The 20,567-nt window shown below is 36.4% G+C and overlaps 1 protein-coding gene across 1 annotated transcript in view; it reads left to right on the top strand.

Annotated features, from left to right (window-relative positions):
- The window catches only part of Odad2 (outer dynein arm docking complex subunit 2), a 164,664-nt gene that overhangs the window by 16,731 nt on the left and 127,366 nt on the right, over positions 1-20,567 (top strand). The window contains exons 7-9 of the mRNA XM_026410610.2: positions 10,964-11,154; positions 12,908-13,000; positions 13,560-13,707. Of these exons, the coding sequence (XP_026266395.2) occupies positions 10,964-11,154; positions 12,908-13,000; positions 13,560-13,707 (432 nt within the window). The remainder of the gene's footprint in view (positions 1-10,963; positions 11,155-12,907; positions 13,001-13,559; positions 13,708-20,567) is intronic.

Raw genomic sequence — 20,567 nt, 5'->3', positions numbered from 1 at the left:
GTCTAAATTTCTCAGTTTCTCCAAAGCCAGACAGAAAAGCCCTGTATCTGTGGGTTGGACCACTTGGCAGCTAGATCTGATTATAAAGTGTTTGGAGAAAATGTACATAGATCTCCATTGTTTCGGGCATAAATACTTATGATTGTCATGTCTTGTTGATGTATGATTCTGTTAAGCAGTATGAGATGTTTTTTTTACTTTTGATTAATTTTGGCTTAAAATCCACTTTATCTGATAAGAGAATGGTAACCCCTGCTTATTTATGAGGTCCATGTGGGTGGTATGTGTTTTCCTATCCTTTCACCTTCAGTGTATGGTTTTCTTTGCTTGTGGGGTGAGGCTTTTTCAGACAGCTAATTGGGTCTTGTTTTTTAATCCAGTCTGGAATCTATGTCTTTTAATTGAAGAGTTTAGACCATTTACATTTATTCAATGTTATTATTGAGAGATGAATCTATTTCCTCCAATTATGATTTATATATTTCCAGTGTTTAAACTGGATTTGATTCTCCTCTGATGGGCTATTCTTCTAGTGTAATCTTCCCTATGCTGGTTTTCAGTTATACATTTCATTTCTTCTACATGAAATATTTTATTGAGTATGTTGTTGTAGTGAATGTTTTCTAGTTATGAATTCCTTTAGCTTTCGTTTATCTGGAAAGGTTTTTATTTCACTTTCAATTTAGAAGCTTGATTTTTCTGTGTATAGTATTCTTGGTAGGCATTCATTATCTTTCAGAGCTTGGTATATATTATTGTAAGCCCTGCTCACTTTTAGAGTCTGGGTTGAAAAATTAGCTGAAATCTTGCCTGGCTTACTTCTAAATGTGACCAGTTGTTTTCTCTTGCAGATTATAAAATTTATCCTTATTCTGTATGTTTGGCATTTTTATAATAATGTGTCTTGGATCTGTTATAATTTTGTATATTTGGAGTCCTATATGCCACCTGTATTTGAATTTCCATTTTGTTTTTAAGATTTGGATATTGATATTATTTCATTGAAAATATTGTGCATTCCTTTAGTTTGTGTTTTAGAACCTTCATCTATCCTAATGGATCTTAAATTTGACTTTTCAATACTATCACAAATTTCTTGAATATTCTGTTTGTTATCTCTTAACATCTTCTATGATTGACTTTATTTTCAAGATTGTATACTTTGTATTCAAAGCATGAAAATCTGTTCTCAAAGTAGTTTAATTTATTGGTGATGCTTTCTATTGAATTTTCACTTTAATTTATTGACTCCTTCATTTTAAGTATTTCTGTTTGATTATTTTCAGAATCTCTTTTTACTTAAGTTTTCTTTCACTTCCTATATTTTCTCTCTGAATTCCCTCCTTCCATTGTCTTTTAGCTCATAGAATAATTTAACTATGAATTTTTTTTTACTTTGAATTTATTTTATTTTATTTTTTTATTGTTGGTCATTCAAAACGTTACATAGTTCTTAATACATCATATTTCACAGTTTGATTCAAGTGGGTTATGAACTCCCAATTTTACCCCATATACAGATTGCTGTATCACATCAGTTACCCTTCCATTTATTGACATAATGCCTTTCTAGTGTCTGATGTATTCTGCTGTCTGTCCTATTCTCTACTATCCCCCCTCCCCTCCCCTCCCCTCCCCTCCCCTTTTCTCTTTCTACCCCTTCTACTGTAAATCATTTCTTCCATTTGTATTGTCTTGTCTTACCCCTCCTTTCCTCTTATATGTCATTTTGTATAACCCTGAGGATCGCCTCCCATTTCCATGCGATTTCCCTTCTCACTTCCTTTCCCTCCCACCTCTCTACCCTGTTAATGTAAATCTTCTTCTCAAGCTCTTCATCCCTACCCTGTCCTTGTTTCCTCCCCTTATATCAAAGGAGTCATTTGGTATTTGTTTTTTAAAGATTGACTAGCTTCACTTAGCATAATCTGCTCTAATGCCATCTATTTCCCTCCAAATTCTATGATTTTGTCATTTTTTAGTGCAGAGTAATACTCCATTGTGTATAAATGCCACATTTTTTTTATCCATTCATCTATTGAAGGGCATCTAGGCTGATTCCACAATCTTGCTATCGTGAATTGTGCTGCTATGAACATCGATGTAGCAGTGTCCCTGTAGCATGCTCTTATTAGGTCTTTAGGGAATAGACGGAGAAGGGGGATAGCTGGGTCAAATGGTGGTTCCATTCCCAGCTTTCCAAGAAATCTCCATACTGCTTTCCAAATTGGCTGCACCAGTTTGCAGTCCCACCAGCAATGAACAAGAGTGCCCTTTTCCCCGCATCCTCTCCAGCACTTATTGTTGTTTGACTTCCTACTGGCTGCCAATCTTACTGGAGTGAGATGGTATCTTAGGGTAGTTTTGATTTGCATTTCTCTGACTGCTAGCGATGGTGAGCATTTTTTCATGTACTTATTGATTGATTGTATGTCCTCCTCTGAGAAGTGTCTGTTCAGGTCCTTTGCCCATTTATTGATTGGGTTATTTGTTATCTTATTGTCTAATTTTTTGAGTTCTTTATATATTCTGGTTATTAGGGCTCTATCTGAAGTGTGTGGAGTAAAGATTTGTTCCCAGGATGTAGGCTCCCTGTTTATCTCTCTTATTGTTTCTTTTGCTGAGAAAAAACTTTTTAGTTTGAGTAAGTCCCATTTGTTGATTCTAGTTGTTAACTCTTGCGCTATGGGTGTCCTATTGAGGAATTTGGAGCCTGATCCCACAGTATGTAGATCATAACCAACTTTTTCTTCTATCAGATGCCGTGTCTCTGATTTAATATCAAGCTCCTTGATCCATTTTGAGTTAACTTTTGTGCACGGCGAGAGATAGGGATTCAGATTCATTTTGGTGCAAATGGATTTCCAGTTTTCCCAGCACCATTTGTTGAAGATGCTATCCTTCCTCCATTGCATGCTTTTAGCCCCTTTATCAAAAATAAGATAGTTGTAGTTTTGTGGATTAGTTACTGTGTCCTCTATTCTGTACCATTGGTCCACCCGCCTGTTTTGGTACCAGTACCATGCTGTTTTTGTTACTATTGCTCTGTAGTATAGTTTGAAGTCTGGTATCGCTATACCGCCTGATTCACACTTCCTGCTTAGTATTGTTTTTGCTATTCTGGGTCTTTTATTATTCCATATGAATTTCATGATTCTTTTATCTATTTCTACAAGAAATGCTGTTGGGATTTTGATTGGCATTGCATTGAACTTATAGAGAACTTTTGGTAATATCGCCATTTTGATGATGTTAGTTCTGCCTATCCATGAGCAGGGTATATTTTTCCATCTTCTAAGGTCTTCTTCTATATCTTTCTTTAGGGTTCTGTAATTTTCATTGTATAAATCTTTCACCTCTTTTGTTAGGTTGATTCCCAAGTATTTTATTTTTTGGGGGGATATTGTGAATGGAGTAGTTGTCCTCATTTCCGTTTCAGAGGGTTTGTTGCTGATATACAGGAATGCCTTTGATTTATGCGTGTTGATCTTATATCCTGCCACTTTGCTGAATTCATTTATTAGCTCTAATAGCTTCTTTGTAGACCCTTTTGGGTCTGCTAGGTATAGAATCATATCATCTGCAAATAGTGATAATTTAAGTTCTTCTTTTCCTATTTTTATGCCTTTAATTTCTTTCGTCTGTCTAATTGCTCTGGCCAGTGTTTCGAGGACTATGTTGAACAGAAGTGGTGAGAGAGGGCATCCCTGTCTTGTACCAGATCTTAGAGGGTATGCCTTCAATTTTTCTCCATTCAGAATGATGCTGGCCTGTGGCTTATCATAGATTGCTTTTACAATGTTGAGGTATGATCCTGTTATCCCTAATTTTTCTAGAGTTTTGAACATAAAGGGATGCTGTACTTTGTCGAATGCTTTTTCTGCATCTATTGAGATGATCATATGGTTCTTATTTTTAAGTCTATTGATGTGGTGAATAACATTTATTGATTTCCATATATTGAACCAGCCTTGCATCCCAGGGATGAATCCTACTTGATCATGGTGTATAATTTTTTTGATATGTATTTGAATCCGATTCGCCAGAATTTTATTGAGGATTTTTGCATCAAGGTTCATTAGAGATATTGGTCTGTAGTTTTCTTTCTTTGAAGTGTCTTTGTCTGGTTTCGGGATCAGGGTGATGTTGGCCTCGTAGAATGAATTTGGAAGTTCTCCCTCTTTTTCTATTGCCTGAAATAGCTTGAAAAGTATTGGAGTTAGTTCCTCTTTAAAGGTTTTGTAAAACTCTGCTGTATACCCATCCGGTCCTGGGCTTTTCTTAGTTGGTAATCTTTTGATGGTTTCTTCTATTTCCTCTATTGTTATTGGTCTGTTTAGGTTGTCTATATCCTCCTGACTCAATCTGGGCAGATCATAAGACTTAAGGAATTTATCTATGCCTTCACTATCTTCTATTTTATTGGAGTATAAGGATTCAAAATAATTTCTGATTATCTTCTGTATTTCTGAAGTGTCTGTTGTGATATTGCCTTGTTCATCTCGTATGCTAGTCATTTGGGTTTTCTCTCTTCTTCTCTTCGTTAGCATGGCTAAGGGTCTGTCAATTTTATTTATTTTTTCAAAGAACCAACTTTTAGTTTTGTCAATTGTTTCAATTGTTTCTTTTGTTTCAATTTCATTAATTTCAGCTCTGATTTTAATTATTTCTTGCCTTCTACTTCTTTTGCTGTTGTTTTGCTCTTCTTTTTCTAGGAATTTGAGATGAAGTATGAGATCATTTATTTGTTGGTTTTTTCTTTTTTTGAGGAATGAACTCCAAGCAATGAATTTTCCTCTTAGAACTGCTTTCAATGTGTCCCATAGATTCCGATATGTTGTGTCTGTGTTTTCATTTAACTCTAGGAAGTTTTTAATTTCCTCCTTGATGTCTTCTAAAACCCATTGATCATTCAGCAACTTATTGTTCATTCTCCAAGTGATGCTTGATTTTTCCTTCCTTCTTTTATCATTGATTTCCAGTTTCATTCCATTATGATCAGATAAGATGCATGGTATTATCTCTACCCCTTTGTATTGTTTAAGAGTTGCCCTGTGACATAATATATGGTCTGTTTTTGAGAAGGTTCCATGTGCTGCTGAGAAAAAAGTGTAACTACTTGATGTTGGGTGGTATAGTCTATATATGTCAATTAAGTCTAGGTTGTTAATTGTGTTATTGAGTTCTATAGTTTCCTTATTTAACTTTTGTTTGGTAGATCTGTCCAGTGGTGAGAGAGGTGTGTTGAAGTCTCCCATGATTATTGTATGGTGGTCTATTAGACTCTTGAACTTGAGAAGAGTTTGCTTGATGAACACAACTGCACCATTATTTGGGGCATATATATTTATGATTGTTATGTCTTGTTGGTGTATGGTTCCCTTGAGCAGTATGAAGTGTCCTTCTTTATCCCTTTTGATTAACTTTGGCTTGAAATCTATTTTATTAGATATGAGTATGGACAGTCCTGCTTGTTTCCGCAGTCCATATGAGTGGTATGATTTTTCCCAACCTTTCACCTTCAGTCTATGAATATCTTTTCCTATCAGATGCGTCTCCTGTAGGCAGCATATTGTTGGGTCTTGTTTTGTGATCCATTCTACTAGCCTGTGTCTCTTGATTGGTGAGTTTAAGCCATTAGCATTTAGGGTTATTATTGAGATATGGTTTGTTCTTCTAGCCATATTTGTTTATTGATGTTACTAAACCTGATTTGTTATCCTCTTTGACTACTTTCCCCCCTTTACTGTCCTACCTCCCATTGTTGGTTATCAATGTTATTTTCCATTTCCTCTTCCTGTAGTGTTTTGCCAAGGATTTTTTGAAGAGATGGTTTTCTAGCTGCGAATTCTTTTAACTTTTGTTTATCGTGGAAGGTTTTAATTTCATCTTCTATCCTGAAGCTTAATTTCGCCGGATACACAATTCTTGATTGGAACCCATTTTCTTTCAGTGTTTGAAATATGTTATTCCAGGATCTTCTAGCTTTCAGAGTCTGTGTTGAGAGATCAGCTGTTATCCTGATTGGTTTACCCATAAATGTAATCTGCTTTCTTTCTCTTGCAGCTTTTAAAATTCTCTCCTTATTCTGTATGTTGGACATCTTCATTATAATGTGTCTAGGTGTGGATCTCTTATGATTTTGCACATTCGGCGTCCTGTAGGCTTCTAGGATTTGGGATTCTGTCTCATTCTTCAAGTCTGGGAAGTTTTCTCGTATTATTTCACTGAATAGACTGTTTATTCCTTTGGTATGGAGCTCTGTGCCTTCCTGTATCCCAGTGACTCTTAAATTTGGTCTTTTGATGTTGTCCCATAATTCTTGGATATTCTGCTCATGGTTTCTTAGCAGACTTGCTGAGCTGTCTATGTTCTTTTCCAGTTGAAATACTTTGTCTTCATTGTCTGATGTTCTCTCTTCTAAGTGATCTACTCTGCTGGTAGTATTCTCAATTGAGTTTTTAAGTTGGTTTATTGTTTCCTCCATTTCTAGGATTTCTATTTGTTTGTTTTTTATTACCTCTATCTCCCTGTGAAATTGATCTTTTACTTCCTGGATTTGTTTGTCTATGTGATCTTTCATTGTCTGATTTTGCTGTCTCATGTCTTCCTTGAGACTCCAGATCATCTGAAGCATGTATATCCTGACCTCTCTATCTGACATTCCATCTGTTGCACCTATTACCTGTTCTAAAGTTGAGTTGACCTGCATTGCCTGTGGTCCTTTCTTTCCTTGTCTTTTCATACTGCTGGCGTTTCTTTCTGCTTGGTGAAACTGTTGTGTTTTTGAAATTTTCCCTCTATTTATTTATGTTGCTTTTGTATAGTTGCAAAAACACCCTTGCAGGGCAGGTAATGGCTGTGATCCTCCTCCAATTGTTGTGATCCGTCTACCATGCTGGCAGGCCCTAGGTCTGCTCTGCTGGTCGGTCAAAGGTCCGCCTACCCAGCAGGTGCGAGGGGTACCTCTGTCACTCCGCAGGTTGCTGGGCCTAACCTTCCGATGGGTCGCAGGTTCGCCTAGCTTGCAGGCACTGGGGGGGGCCGGTTCCGCCCCTCAGCAGGCCGCTCGGCCTGATCTGCCGGTGGTCACAGTCCCGCCTACCTTGCAGACACTGGGGGAGGGGACGGGCCTGCCCCTCAGCAGGCCGCCGGCCCTGTCCTACTGGTGGGTCCTGTCCACGTTCCCTGCAGGCGTGTGTAGCTGTTCTATGACTCCGCTGGTTGCTGGACCTGACCCTCCCGTGGGTCGCAGGTTCGCCTAGATTTAACTATGAATTTTCTAAATTCCATCTGTGACATTTCCTCTACTGTGATGTCAGTGAAGTCTGTTGTTGAAGTATTATGGGTTGTTTGGGGTGGTTCCCTTGCTTTTTCATATTGTTTGTATGTCTATCAGTAATAGTTGTAACTTCTTTTTTAAGTGAAGGAATACAGTATGAGTTAAGGACCCTCAGTTGGGTAGATATCGAGATTATGATATTTTAATTTAATGTGTGACCTCTGCTTATCCCAATATTAGCTCCACTTTAAGAGATACCACTGAGCCCTATTTACTATAATCACTTCTGAGTCAAGTCTCATACTACGGAACCTTTTAAAAACAAAATTGGTTGTAATTGTTCTCTGTGGTTCCTCAAATTCAGATATAAACCTGTAATAAATTTTATGAACAGGCCAAAAAATTTAATAAATTAACTATAACCTTAAGCAAGTTAAAAGGAGGAAGAAAACTTGTGCAAATGTTGGAGGGATAAAGAAGAATAGAAAAATAGAGTGAATGAGAGAGGGAGAGGCAGAGAGAGGCTATAAAAGCTTAATTTATGAACTGGTGTTATTTGAGGTAGTAGTGGATAGTGCAAGAGGATAAGTAGGTGGTATGAGAAACAAATATAAACTAGAGCTAGGAAAACAAAGATAGGAAGCTTGATTCCAGTTAATGCTTTAAACAATAAGATGAAATATATCCAAATGGGTTGGAGGTATAATGTTGGCTATTGGATTAACAATTATCATTCAAACCAAGGGAGTTATTTATATGACCAAAGTTGATATTAGAGTTGTTTTTAGTCTCAGAGGGAGCAGTGTTGTGAGTTGCCTGATTCTAATGCTGCAGAAGTTCAGGATGCCGGCTCTAGTGTGTCCCTATATTTGCTGTGGGTCACTGGTATGGGTCACTTGTGTACCTGTTCCCCTCTGCTGGAATCTTTTCTCGGTACTGAAGATCCTGATAGCTGTCTTCGTGAACTGAAACACTGGTTGAGGGTTTTCCACAGGTGTTCTGTGGTATAGTAGTATTTTCCCTGCTGCTTCTTCTCTCTGAGGTGCTTTAGTGATGGGTCTCTGGCAATTCATCTGGACTCTAGTTTCCACTGCCCCAGGTTATGATTAGTAGGCATTGATTCCCTCACCTTTATTAGTCTGGTGCAAGGTCCTACAAGTATCCAAACAGTGCCCTGTCCCCCATTAAGGCTGGTATCCAGCCCTTTCTGCTGCAGAGCCTCTGGCAATTTCCTGCTGGGTCTGTATGTCCCTGGATTTTCAGACAGCTTCCTTCTGGTATGGTGGTTTCATCCTGGGGACTGTCCCTAGGCTTCCCATGGGGACTCACCCCAGTGCTAGTTAGTGGTGCCTGGTGAATCAACTTTCCTTTGTTCAGGCCAGAGCTGCTTCATTGTGGCATGAGTCAAGGGAGCCTATGCAGAGGTTTCCAAACCCCCATACCTGGGTCATTGAGTCTGTATGGAGCTGGACCTGCACTTCCCTTGGCCCAGCCCACTCTGTTTTCCTTATTTGTGGAGAAGGAGGAGGGAGAAGGAGGGTTTCTGAGATTTATGTTAGTAGTGGGCCTTCTAGAAGTTTCTTCTGGCTGGATTATTTTGAGAGTCCACTGCAGGGGCTCCCCTCTGGTTTAATTTGGGCTGTCTAGGTGTGGAAAGACACCATGTTGATTTAAGAGGGTGACTGACGAACTGGTCTGCTATGGACTCCACAAGATGGTTAGGAGCCCTGTTCAGATTTCTTTTCAAGATTTGGTTTTAAGTAGTTTGCACTATTAGGAAATGTCTGCACTTTAAAGTTTATCTTTTTTAAGTGAGTAAGCTTAAGAGAATGTCCGTGACCCCCTCTCGCTTTCTCTTTCTGATGCCCTGCCCCCAATCCACAGGTTTGGGTTAGGGTACTCTTGAGTTTGATTTCTACCCTGGTAACCTATCTTCCAGTCTTTCCAGGTCTCAGACTAAGTAGTATAAGGTCTTAGAGCATTAATGTAGTTACCCACCTCTCAATTCTGCATTTATTCGCTTCTTCCTCTCAGTGATGTGAAGAGATTGGCACTCACTGCCTGGTTCACTTCTGCCTTCCTCCTCCAGCAGTCTGTCCTGTCTGCCTTTTGATTACTGTTTGCAGGAACTATTTTCACTAGCCTTTTGTTTAATGATTTTATACCTTTATATATAGTTCATTCAGAACACAAATAGTTGAGTTTTCTTTTTTGTTCAATTGGATGATTTCTGTTTTCATTGAGGTTTTCAAATCAGATTAAATTGATATAACTGCTGATGCAGTTGAATATAAATTTACCTTTTTTGTTAATTGTTTTCTTTGTCCCATCTGTTCTTGTTCCTTTTCCTTTTTTTCTGCCTCTTTTCAATTAGTTTAGCTTCAGAAAATGACTCCATTTCTTTATGCTATTCACTTATCAGTTATATTTCTTTTTGAAAGTTTCTAAATAGCTGCCCTAGGGTCTATAAAATATATATCTTTAATTTTCATGTTTGTTTGTTTTTTTAAGTATTTATTTATTTTTTTTAGTTGGACACAACACATTTATTTATTTATTTATTTATTTATTTATTTATTTATTTTTATGTGGTGCTGAGGATCGAACCTAGGGCCTCACATGTGGGAGGCGAGCGTTCTTCTGCTGAGCCACAACCCCAGCCCCTTCATGTTTGTTTTTAAGTAATATTATATGATTTAAAATAGTTTAAGAAACTTAGAGTAGTGTTCCTTGAAAGCTTCCCTCATCCTCTATGTTATTGTTGTACATTTTTTTAATCTGCTGTAAACCTCTCAAAACATTGTTATTTTGACTTTAATAGTCAATTAATAATGATTAAAAATTACACACAAGCCTTTTGTATGTCTTTTTGCTGTTTCTGAAACTTTTCATTTCTTTGTTTCTGTCTGATTTGATGAAAACATGGGTCTCTACAAAGAAATGTGTAGATTTGTAGCACAAGTCTTCAGAATTTTCTGTTTTTGTTTTTCCGTGAAAGTCTTTATTTTGATTTCATTTTTCAAAAAAAAAAATCTTTTTGACTCAAAGTAGAATCTTTAGGGTTGACAGTTTTGTTGTTGTTGTTGTTTCTCTTTTATTTCTAGTACTTTGAGGATATCACTGTCTTTTGACTTTCATCATTTCTCATGAGAATTCTCTTAAAATTCTTATGCCTTTTCTTCTGTATGATGCTTCCTTTGAGCTGGGCATGGTGGTGACTCTAGTTTCAGCTACTCCAGAAGCTGAGGCAAAAGGATCTCAAGTTCAAGGCCAACCTCAACTCCAATTAAAAAATAAAGAGGGTTTTAAATGTAGCTCAGTGGTAGAGCACCCCTTGGGTTCAATTCCTAGTACTGAAAAAATAAAGATATTCTCTTCACTCTTGGTTTAAGCAATTCACATATGACACATGCCAATCATATAAGGATTGAATTTATTTTTTTCTAGAGATGGGAGGAATATGTTGATCCAATCCTGCTATTGTATCTGTATGTGCTGCAGCAGAAGTGCAAGTTTAAAAACTACACATCACTGTCTACCTAGCTCCAATAGGGGCCTTGGTTGTGAATTTGCATCTGAAAATTCCTTTCTAGGATTTATCACCAGGGTTAATCTTCAGATGGTGCTAAGTATTTCAGAAGTGATGTAATTGTAAAAGTTATTTTTAATTTTTTTATAAAGGAATTTACATTCAATGAAAAACAAAAAAATCCTATTGAGGAAAAACAGATCAAGGAAAAAGAAGCTGTCTCTGGCAAAGTTATCACTAGTTCAGACAGACCAAAGAAGAATGAAATCAGTTTTGTGAAGACTCATATGGCCAAGAGATTGGAGCCAAGCTTAAATTGGAGAACCAAAGTTGATTTTAAAATGTATGTAGACATTTGTATGATGAGTTTTCTCATACTTCTTTAGTCACCACTTATTTATCTAGTTTCTTCAGAACTTTGTTTCTTGGTACAAAAATACAAAGAGATACTTTTACATCCTTCTATGATACAAGTTGATTCCTTTCTGCTCCTCTCTCTATTCCGAGTGCAAAGATTTGATAGCTACAGTGTTCATGGTTGGAGCATTGTGAATGGATGGGAAGAACATAGTCCGTGTTCATGTAGATAGTGAGTTGGGACAAATCACCATGAAGATAAAATATGTGGAGAAATAACATAGAAAATATAAACATAGTGAATACATATGTGTTAGGAAATTTCGAAATGATTAAACTAATATGGGGTTTAAGTAGAGAAACCTTCAGGATGACTAAGGTCTTTTCTATAAATAATTCTCATCTTATAAAAAGACTAGAGTCTCAAAAATATTAACAGGCCTATGTAAAGTTGACACTGTATTGATGAATTAATGAAATAAATAAAATTAGTTTCATTTGGGACCTCTTATAAATAGGTGCCAAAGAGCTAGTGCTTCTTAAATGCTGAGACAGTCAAAAGCACTGTGTCAGTCAGGTTTCTCTCACTTTAACAAAATGCCTGATATAATAACTAGGAAGAGAAAAGTTTGTTTTGACTCATGATTTTAGAGGTTTCAGTTCATGATCAGTAAAACAAAAGCTTTTAGGCCTCAAGTGGAGGTGTCAGATGTCATTGATGAGGGGAGCAAGTTGTAGAACAAAAATCACTTACTTCATGGCCAGGAAGCAAAAGAGAGAAAGAGAAGGTGACTGAATTTTTATAATCCACTATGAGGATGTGTTCCCAGTGACCTACAGACCTCCCATTAGGCCCCACCTCTTCAAGATTCTACAACCTTCCAATAGGATGCCTTAGGGACCAATCTTTTAAACACATGAGACTTTGGAGAACATGTAAGGTCCAAACTATAGCAAGCACATTTTAAATTTAACCAATAGCTTACAAATGTTAGTCTATATTTAATGTTCCATGTTGTCACATGATTAAGAACTGGCTCCTGGTTGGTCACACTAGTACCCCGACTGGTAGGGATCCTTACAACCACAGGGTGATTCTTTTTGGAAGAAAATCCATAACTATTGGGAAGGATAAGCCCTATGGAAAGAGGAGATATATTTGTTCATCTGATTCTCATCAATTTTGTTGAATTTGTGTTTCCACTTGAAAGAGTAAGTTTGAGAATGAAAAAAATGTATAGGTAATTCTGTTAACTGGAAAGTGAGTTTTCCATTGCTACTTTTATCATGTGCTTATTCTTTCAGTTATGTATTTACTGAAGTATTTAGTGAGAAACAGAGTTTGTGTTAAGGAGTGTGCTAAACTTGGGAATACCCGGAAAACCAGGTGCAGTCTCTGTTATAGCATTAGGAGGAGAAAAATAAGAATCCACAGGCAACTCTAATTGAGAGCAGTAAGTACCTATAAAAGGCAAGGGTTGGAGGATTTACACAATGATAGCAACCTAGTGTGAAGATCCGTTATAGTATAAAGAAGTACTGGACCGAAAGTTTCTTCAGTATATAAAATGGCTCTGTTTGAAAAGCAAACGGGACGTCAGGTGAGGTTGGAAATCATTCTCTGTCTCAGGAACACCCATCATTTGGTGCGTGAAAATGATGGATCATTGCTATATGATTCTTGCAACTTTTATTTCTTATTTGTTAGCATAAAGTAATAAAGCTCTTTTTTTTTTCAGACATAAAAGTTCAGCAAAAGACAGCCAAGAGGAAAAACATGGAAGACTTGAAAAGACAAGACCATCTCTTTCACATGGAAAAGTACAGCTTCAGTATGTTTCTGATGGCAAGACCAGCTCTTTAAAGCCACCCTCACATACTGGGCTAGTTAACATGATAATTAAAGGCTTTTTTTTTTGCGGGGGAAGGTACTAGGGATTAAACCCAGGGTGCATAACCACTAAGCCATATTCCCAGCCTTTTTTTGAGATAAGGTCCCTAAGTTACTTATGGCCTTGCTAAGTTGCGGAGGTTGACTTTGAAATTGTAATAATTCACCTGTTGAAGGATATTTTTGTTGTTTTTAGTTTTGAGCTATTAAAAATAAAGTTTCTATGAACAATCATTCACAGGATTGCCTGTAATATTTTTGGGTGCATCTCTTTGTATAGCTTTTTTGCATGATCGCTGTAGGTAGTTTGTTATATATACATAACAACATGATTCACTGGTGTTGACCTTTTCAAATTTGAGTGGAGAAACCTTCCTCCTTTCTAAGAAATCACAGAAGATATTGGTACATCTATTACTTATATGCATGTTCCTAAAATGTTATCATTTTAACCAAGTTTATGTTCTGGCTTATATGTATGGATTTTTTGTTGTTCTTAGTAAGACTGTCGATAAGATTGAAGAAACTATTAGTGAGAGCTCCTCGGAAAGTGAAGAAGATGAAGGACAACCTGATCATCGTCAGGAAGCAAATGCAGATTTGCCTTCGGAATATTGGCAAATTCAGAAGCTGGTGAAATATTTAAAGGTAAGAAATACTTTTTTTTTTTGTACTGTGTTTACAAAGTTCATTTTAAATACTGTCACCAAAATATATGATCTGCATCTAAGTTTATTTTATGTTTTTTTCAAATAAGAAACTACCCATGTTGTTATTTAAGTGTGCATAGGAGAAGGTCTTATTACCCCGAGGTTTCAAGATCAGTCCTTAGGGAGCAGTCAGGTTGCCTGGTGCCAGTTTTCTCTCCTGGTTGAGGAGTAAGGGATAGGCATGGCACATACAAGATTGTGATCTGCCGCCATTTTATGATTTGCAGTGTGAGGGGGATAGAAAGAGCACGGATTTTCAAAGCTGGATTGAGTTTAAATTTTAAGCTGTTTCAGTGATTAGAAGGGTGGCTGTTGAAAAGTTATGATTTTGAGTCTTAATTTTCTTAAACCATGGAATTAAGGGAATGAAACCTGTATTGTAGAATTGAAAACACATTTGAAATATGGATCATGCTGTCTGATACATTGTAGGTGATAAAAATAGGTATTGGCCTACTTCCATTTCTCTCTTAAGTCAGGTGATATATGAAAATATTTTACATGACAGCTGGCCCACGTAATATAAATTAAGTTCTTGAATGGATGGTAGTGGCTTGACAAAACTAGATTAGTATTCATTTCTGACTTTGAATAGCAGATATTGATTCTATCTAGGCCTCGTCTAAAGCTGGCGTCCAGAAGTACTCGTGGAAAAAAAACATTTCAACTCACCTCATGTTTTTTTCTGCTTTTACACATCTTTGGTCAAATCAGCCAAAGGCATTTTCCAGAAGCTTTGCATACTTAAAGGTATTTATGTGCCTGTTAGGCTGCAAAAGGATACTTTTCCAGGCTTTGAGGTGATTTCAAGGTGGCATATAAAATAGCCTTGTGTACATTTTTATGAAATTGACAAAGACCCTTTGCATGGACGCAGTATTATAGGCATACATAAGAGAACAGAAGAAGCTTCTGCCACAAAAACAATACATTCCTTCCCTCTGAGGGACTTGGCTTTAACTGGAATTCCCAGCATTTCTCAGAAAACACTGTTTTTCCTGAATCTTGAATCCCAAGAAAAATTAGTAAGGAAATTGGGAAAATGGTAAAAAATTATTCTGATTCTCCTTTGAGAATTCAAGTTTAATAATTATTATAAGGACATAACTAGCTCTAAGAAATCCACAGACCCCGTGGAAAACAAGAATAGAAAATGCTAATGGTGGAGACAAAGTTGATGGATGGTAAGCATTTTCAGACACTGGGGCAGGAGTAAGTGTGAGGAAAGGTGTCATAATCTAATCAGCCACTGTTGCTGGTGGCTATTCTCATGCTCCAAATGTGTGTCTGCTGCTAATGTGAGTCTTCCCTGTGAAAATGAGTATTAGTAAGCCTCTATACATAGTGTATTTAATATAAATCCTATAAGTGGTGTTCCAAGAATAAGAAATTTTAGAAGCAAAATAAGTCCTCACATGTGACATTGGAACCTATGTTTCCAATTTCAACCTGTGATTCTATGCAGCCTTATTAATCTTGCTTGGAGGTCTGAATGTCACTTTGTTTGAACATACCCAGTAACGTTGGCTGTCATTTTTCAGTGTTTGAATACTTGCATGTTTTATATATGTCTATGTACAGATACATGTGTATGTATTACATATTTTGTTCTGAGTAATTTAACAGAAGAAATACAAAGAGAAGATGTGTATGTTGTGGTATACTCTACTAAGAAATGAGTAACATAAATTAGCAAAAGCAATGCAGATTTCAATGGCTCAATCAAAATCAAAGCAAACAGATAGAATATTTTCATGTTTATGACAGACTTCAAAATCTATTATAAAGCTATAGTAATCAAAATACCAAGATATTAGCATAGAAACAGACACACTGACCAATGGAACAGGAAAGAGAGCCCAGAAATAAACCTGAGCATATTGGTCAACTGATTTTTGATAAAGATGTTAAAAACACACAATAGAGAAAAGATAGTCTCTTTCATAACTGGTGCTGGGAAAACTGGACATGCACATGTAGAAGAATGAAATTAAACTCTATCTTATATACAAAAATCAACTAAAATGGATTAAATATTTAAATGTAAGTCTTGAAACTGTAAAACTATTAGAAAAGATAGTAGAAGTGGTCCAGAAAATGGTCTGGGCCAAGATTTCTTGAATATGATTTCAAGAATCCAATTTAAAAATGGGTAGACCTATATAGATATTTCTCAAAAGAAGGCATAGGAATAGTCAATAGATATATGAAAAAATGCTTATCATTACTAATCATCAGGGGTGATGAACATTAAAACCACAATAAGATATTCCCTCCCACCTGTTAGAAGGGCTATAATTTAAAAAGTTGAAATATAATAATTGCTGCTGAGGGTGTAGAGAGAAGATACCCCCTGTGCACTGTTAGTGAACATGTGCATTAATATAGTTACTATGAAAAAATATGAAAACTAAAAATAGAATTATGGTATGGTAATTCCACTATTGGGTATTTATCCAAAGGAAATGAAATCAGTTATGTTGAAGAAATATCTGCACTCTCACATTCACTACAGTACTGTTCATAATACCTACATGTGGAGGCAACCTAAAGAAAATGTAAACACAGACAGTGGAATGAATACCATTCAGTCTTTATAAAGGAGGAAATGCTGTCATGTGACAACATGGATGAACCTGGAGGATATTATGCTAAATGAAATAAGTCAGACACAGAAGGACAAAGATGGCATGGTCTCATGTTGGAATCTAAAATAATTGAACTCATGAAAGTAGAGAGTAGGATGGTGATTACAGAGGCCAGGTGAGGGGGTGGGTGGGAAAAGGGAAGACCTTGATTAGAGGGTACAGATTTTCAGTTGGATAGGAGCTTTAATATTCTATTAAACAGAATGGTAACTATGCTACATAATAATGCTTTCATTTTCCTTTTTATTTGTTGTTTTGTTTTTGGTATTGGGAATTGAACTCAGAGATACTTCACCATTGAGATACATCCCAGCCCTTTTCAGGGTCTGGATAAATTGCCGAGGCTGGGTTTGAACTTGAGATCCTCCTGCTTCAGCCCCCTAAATTGCTGGGATTACAGGCATATACCACTGTGCCCAGCCTTTGTATATTTCAAAATTGCTAAAAAAATAGATTTTAAATATTTTTACTACGAAAATGACAAGTATATGAGGTGGTATATTTGTTAATTGCTTGATCTAATTATTCCACAATATAGAATTAAGAAAACATCGAATTGTACCTCATGAATGTTTAATACATACAACTATTTATTAATTAAAATAAAACATTAAAATGTTTTTTTATATATAAAAAAGGATGTAAGCATCAAGTAATGATCACTTGATACATATGTGTGTATATATATGTATTTTTTTTTGTGGGTGTGTGTGTGCGTGTTGGGGGAGTGCTGGGGATCAAATCTAGGGCCTGGTACATGCTAGGTAAGTGCTTTATCACTGAGCAATAACCCCAGATAACCCCAGCTTGAAATATCTTTTTTTTTTTAGTCTATAGACTATTATGAAACAAAAATCAAGACTATTGAATGGGAGGATTAATGTTTCATAATTTTATTTAAAGAATAACATTTTATAAATATTAATATATTTATCATCTTTCAATTTTTAAGATGGTTTTTACATGGAATTTATTTTGTGTTAATTCTCCCCTTCTTTAGTGTTTTCTATTATCAAATACCTTTATTAGGTGGAGGTCATTTTTGCATATTATTATAATATGAAATTGTGTCACATGATTCTATGCTTTGCATCTGGAATGTTCCCCAAGGGGCCATGTTTTAAAAGGCTGAGTCCCCAGCTAGGAGCTATAGGGAAATGGTAAAACGCTTAAGAGGTAGATTCTGTCAGGAGGTTGCCAGTGAGCACGACCTCAAAGAGAATTGTGAGGCCCTGGTCTCTTTTTCTCTCTCTTGCTCTGCAGCCATGAGGTGAGTGGTTTTGTTCTACTACATGCTCCTGCCCATGATGCACTGCCCCAGGCTCAAAAGAATGGGGCCAACTAACCATGGACTGAAGCCATTGAAACTGTGAGCCAGAATAACCTTTTCTCTTTATAAGTTGATTATCTCAGGTATTTCTTATAGTAACAGAAGCTGATTAATACATTATACTGCTTCATAATAATAATAATAAATTCTGTTTTATTTTATATATATATATATATATATATATATTTAAATAAAACCACTTAAAATTTTTGGCATCTACCACTAAAAATGTTTCACTATTTATTATTATGGAAATAATTCACTATTATTATGGTCACTCATGATTAGCTAAAAACATGTAAGTAATATATTAGGAAAAAATGGAATAACTTGTATTTTCGAGAATTCCTAAGAGTTTCCAGGAATTCTTATTTTTTCCTTCCTAAATCTTGAACATTTGTGTCTGTTGGAAATTTGAAAATACTAGGCAAAAGCCCCACTAGATTCACCACATGCTTCTACACATCATTTTACAGGCATCTTTGTACATAAACCATACAATTGAACAGTTGCCCAATCCAACCTGCAGGGTAGCAATGCCCAGCCTCAGGACATTCACTCCAGTGCCTCTGATCATTGACTGAGCCACAGAACTTTCCATGATTGTCTCTTCTCAACCCTTCTTTTAAATGTTTTTGTTGGTGCACTACAATTGTACATAATAGTGGGATTCATTGTGACATATTCGTACATGCACATAACATAATTGGATCAAAACCATTTCCTAGTGCTTTCCCTTTTTCTCTCCTGTTCTCTCCTCCTCAATGCCTTTTCTCAACTCTACTGGTTTCCCTCCTTTTTAAAAAGATGGTACATAATTTCATAAAAGTGAGATTCACTGTGATACATTGGTACGTATACAAAGCATAATTGAATTCCCCAGTGCCTCTCTTTTCCCACTCTTTCTTTTTTCCCTTGATTCCCTTTCTTTACCCAACTGATGATTCTTCTCAACTCTTAAAGGGCACGTCACCTGGGGTAAAATTTGGCAGCAGAGAACATTGCCACCATTACTCTGAGATGGGCGTTTTGAGCTGGACAGGGTCATTGGGGCTCAGATATGGCCTTTTGGAATAATAATTCAAAGAAGCTTTGATGCTTTTCTGAAGAGTCCTGGCCCATTGTCTTTATTTCATTAGTAATAGGGAACTCTTAAAGGTGCAGACACATAATATGGGCCAGGAGATGGAATAATGGAGTACGTTGAAGCATGATCTTTGATGTTGGAAAGACATGGGTTGAGTTGGAATTCTGCCACACTTACTGACTTGGTGGCCTTGGGTGGATTGACCAGCCTCTCTCAGCTTCATTTTCCTCATTGGTGAAGATGGAAAAAATAAAAGTTCTCATATGTTAGGGTTATTATGAATAGTAAATGAAATATAACACATGTAAAGTGCTTAGCATGAAGCCTTCAGTAACTGTTGGCAATCATAATTATGCCTGTTGCATATGGCCATTATTAAAGAAAATGTGTGATTTGCCCTGGTGGCCCTCAATTTTTGCTTTAAGTTTTTTAGCAACCAATAAACGGGGGAAAATACAGTGAGTTCACATAGTGAGGGAAAGACTTACCATCCTTAAATAAAAACAAACCAGTTGCCAGTAAGTGTAACAGATCCTGGTGCTAAGAGCTAAAGGAATTTTCTTCCTTAGTGAATGGGGCAGGCACAGAGTGAGAGAGCAAAAAGCATCCTTGACGATATCCACCCAGTGACCATGGTAAAGAGAGTTTCTCCTAATAGTCTAATTATTGAATAACTATCTTAAGCTATTCAACTATTTAGGATAAGTCCATATGGTATTGGGACAAAAAGGGATGCACTATTTCTGTCCCAGAACAGCTAAGGAAAACATTTATTGATGAAGTGCTACTTAAGTTTGCACAAGTTATTCATCAATAAATCATGTGCAAATGTGATACTTTTGGCCAGACAGTAAATTGCTTGGAATTCTTATAGTTCCCACAGGTAAATATTCTTAACATAGCCAATAAAAGAAAAAGTATATCTACAAATGATTTCAAGTCTTTTGACACAGGTAAAATGATTTATAGGAAGACACCAAAGGATATTAAAAGTCTCTGAAATGCAAAATTAAATGTCTCTAGGTAATCTCAAAATAAATACACATGACATTTTAATTTATAAAATTATGGCTTCAATGTAGACTTCAACCGGCAGAGAAATGTTAATGTTGACCTGACTTTCTACTTACCATTTTCCAAGCAGAGCAATGTGTCTGTGATTGTTGAAAAAAATTTGATGAGCTCATTAATACCCAAACAGGTCAATGAACTACAGCTTATTATTTATCCAGCACTATGAGCTCAGATCTTGGCACATAAGTAAAGGGAGTTCATGTTTAATTATTTGGCCTTGACATATGTTCACCTCAACTAGCAAAAGTTTTATATATGCATATATTCTTTTTGTCTGGGCTTTTGGGACACAATTTAATTTTTCATTTAGTGAAGACATTGCAGTTTTGCTCACTGACCTTCCAGCTTCTTTTATTCCCCATAGCTGATAACTGTTCCCTAATTGTAAATGAAGTACTATACTCTTTCTTCAGCTCTCTTATTATGAGACTTACATTCTGCCTTCTGTTATCACGATAGTTCAGGTTGTCTCTTATCAATTGCTCCTTGAGTAAAAAGACCTACTAAATTCATTTTTGTATCTTGCAAGATATCTTGCTAAAAAGTACAGGTTTGTCCTTTTACACTGTGTCCAAATGGTGCAGTGGAGGACCAGGTTCCTGAGAAGTGAGGCTTTGCTGACCTCACTCTCAGTTTCTTGAGAGCAGTTCTTGCAGCCA

Source organism: Urocitellus parryii, chromosome 9 (assembly GCF_045843805.1).
Source record: "Urocitellus parryii isolate mUroPar1 chromosome 9, mUroPar1.hap1, whole genome shotgun sequence".
Taxonomy (NCBI): domain Eukaryota; kingdom Metazoa; phylum Chordata; class Mammalia; order Rodentia; family Sciuridae; genus Urocitellus; species Urocitellus parryii.
The sequence above is the reverse complement of the archived record's forward strand: the minus strand, read 5'-3'. Positions and strand labels throughout refer to the sequence as shown.